The sequence below is a fragment of the Triticum dicoccoides genome, chromosome 1B, assembly GCF_002162155.2.
Source record: "Triticum dicoccoides isolate Atlit2015 ecotype Zavitan chromosome 1B, WEW_v2.0, whole genome shotgun sequence".
In the NCBI taxonomy this organism is placed as follows: Eukaryota; Viridiplantae; Streptophyta; class Magnoliopsida; order Poales; family Poaceae; genus Triticum; species Triticum dicoccoides.
The window spans coordinates 328,722,458-328,725,196 of record NC_041381.1 but is presented as its reverse complement, the minus strand read 5'-3'; the positions used below and the strand labels follow the sequence as shown (position 1 = coordinate 328,725,196).

General features: G+C 39.3%; 1 protein-coding gene across 2 annotated transcripts in view; it reads left to right on the top strand.

Annotated features, from left to right (window-relative positions):
- Nucleotides 1-2,739, top strand: part of LOC119333263 — a 20,404-nt gene that overhangs the window by 15,828 nt on the left and 1,837 nt on the right. The window contains exons 2-5 of one of the 2 annotated variants that reach the window (XM_037606214.1): nucleotides 1,264-1,398; nucleotides 1,471-1,513; nucleotides 1,752-1,814; nucleotides 1,983-2,097. In XM_037606214.1, the coding sequence (XP_037462111.1) occupies nucleotides 1,264-1,398; nucleotides 1,471-1,513; nucleotides 1,752-1,814; nucleotides 1,983-2,097 (356 nt within the window). The remainder of the gene's footprint in view (nucleotides 1-1,263; nucleotides 1,399-1,470; nucleotides 1,514-1,751; nucleotides 1,815-1,982; nucleotides 2,098-2,739) is intronic. The other variant, XM_037606219.1, reaches the window with a different exon arrangement.

The window sequence follows — 2,739 nt, the reverse complement described above, 5'->3', positions numbered from 1 at the left end:
AGGCCCAGGCCCATAGTTCAGAGTGAGGCCCAGGCCCATGTAACCTTGTATATCTCTCTCTCGTCCTCAATATAGAAAACTGTTCGGTCATTCTCTCTTCTTCACGTTTTCTAACAATCATCACTAGAGTTATGCTGACTAGTTAAAGATTACTGTACCAACTCTGGTGTACTGAAATTGTTCATTCATAGGCCTTTCTTTGTTAACAGGAAATTGCCCACTCATAGGTCCTCCTAAAAGACTCGAAAATATAACATTTGCTGTTACTTGTTTACTGCTGTTTACCGGTAGCCATTACCTTATGATGCACTGATGTTTGATGGGCATGTTTTTAATTTCCTCCAGTTACAGTTAAAGTTCAGAAGCAACCAGGAGAGGCAATGTTTTGGTTGTTTGCAGTGTCACATTCGTTTCAACCTGTTGTGCCTTACAGTATTAAGCCACTCTGGTTCTTGATGTTAAAGTCATAACTATCTAAGGGAACCCTACATTGTGATCGTTATGTTGTGATCCTTTTGTGATTTTATTGTCTTATTCTGGTTCCTTATGATCCATTTGCCTGAAATCTTCATGTTTTACTTTCTTACAAGCTTAACTGTTTCCTGTGAGGCAGCTACTATGAGTGATAGCATCTAGCATTGCTTGGGGAGTTGTGCTTTAGCCATTGGTTATGGTCATTGGTACTCCCTCTGTTCTGGTGCATAAGGCATGCACGTAGTTCTAGGCTGTCAAATTAACTAGCTAAATATGTAAATAAAAAAAAATCTAGAAACTACATTCGCATACGAGTCCAGTGATATGCTTTTGATGACATGTAACACATTTTTGATTAGTCAAATCGGCGACCTAGAACTACGCGCGCGCCCTATGCACTGAGAGGGAGGGAGTATGATAGAATCATTACACAGTGCGTTGGTGACGAAACTATTATCTCTCAAACTGGTAATATAGGTCTGATTTCTTGAATGTTGTAAAAGTTAACGGATAGCCATGCCAGCATCAGCTTGGTTTATAATTGGTTCCAACCGGTAGACATTTCAGTGCCACCCGGTTACATGGGTCGCCTTTTCCTTGTAAGCAATGTGTGTCCCTTGTGAAATTATTCACTCGTACAGGCCCTTCTTTATTAACAGAAAATTGCTCACTCATAGGCCCTCCTTAAAAGACCCTAAAATATAACATTTCCTGTTACTTGTTTGCTGCTGTTTACCTTTTTTATTAACTTTTTTGGAGGTTTAAGTAACATGTGATACTTCAACGCAGAGTTTGTCAGCAAAAGTCGGAAGAACCTTTGGTAGACCTTGGATGCAGATGTCGTGGTGATCTTTCAAAAGCTCACCGCACATGTATTGATGTCTGGTTCCGTACTAGAGGTTCAAACAAGTGTGAGATATGCCAGTAAGTCCTCCTCTCAAATGGATTTTGGCTGTTGCTAACTATTTTGATTTACACAAGTTCTTTCTTTCACAGGCAAGTTGCTGTCAATATACCTCCTCCAGAGACACAAGCAAGTGTAAGTCTTCCATTTTTGGCCTTATATCATTTTCAAGATGCGTTTAGAAAATCTATAGTGGATGGTTCTGATGTTTGAAGAATATATTGCATTATATATATCATCTTCTATTGACTGCATGTTCCAGTATCTCCATATTACAGTTAAATAACTCGGGACCCCCTGAAATTGTAGGCTGCAAAAAATTAATCAAATTCCTCTTTCTGGTAGTGAAAATTTACTTGTTTTCATTGAGCAGACAAGTTATTGGGTTTGGAGGGTTGATTCAGCTTATGGAAGGGGCCGAGGAGGACGTGAAAGGGTATTTTATGACTGTGGATAAGGAAAAAAAAGAAACAAATACACTGATATGACTATCTGGCTTGAGAAATGGATTACTAATTAAATCATCATGTGCAAGTCTTCAACTCTGCAGAACTTGTACAATTTTTTCTGCTTCATATTTGACGCCTGTTCTGTGTGTATGCAGGGATGGTTTAGCCCACTCTGGGTTGCATTTGCAATTCTGATTGGTGGTCTATTATTGGATGTGCTGATATCTGTTTCTCTTGGTGTTTCCGCACTTCCTGTGAACATAATAATTGGTATGGAATAGTATTTTGGTGTACCAGATCCAAATATTCCTTTATGTTCTGTAACCACTTGTCTCTGTGTTCTGTTATCACTTGCCTTTCGTTGATTTTGAAAGTGTGGAAACTGACATTTAAGAAGGATTAGTTTTATATCAAGTTTGTTCTGTGGCAACGTAGGAATGACCAAATGAGTATTGATATTTCTTTGCGAAACAACTATCACAACTCCCAGTCTGAGATTATATGCCACTAAGTTTGTGTCCCAGCAACACTTAGTCCCTGACTCCCTGTTAAAGCAATATAATAACTAGTCAATAGGAGCAATATTGTGAGGTTGTCCATGGATATTGAACCACATGTCCACACCTGATGTTATGTTCAAAGAATGTCAGACCAATTATTTGATTATGTGTGCTTCTATTAATCTGATGCCTTAGGGTCTTCACAAGTGAGATAGAGATAGATGCAGACGGGGTAAATCTAAATACAAATGAAGCTAAAGTTTTAAAGCCGTCGTTGTATGCCGTTATACTGACGATATAATGCTATGGCGCCCCTCTAGGATGAGTCGTCTGCACTCGCAATAGATTCTGCCTGTGGTGTCCGCCATATGGTAATGGCGTCAATTTGGTGAGGCACTCGGCGCCTTAAAGA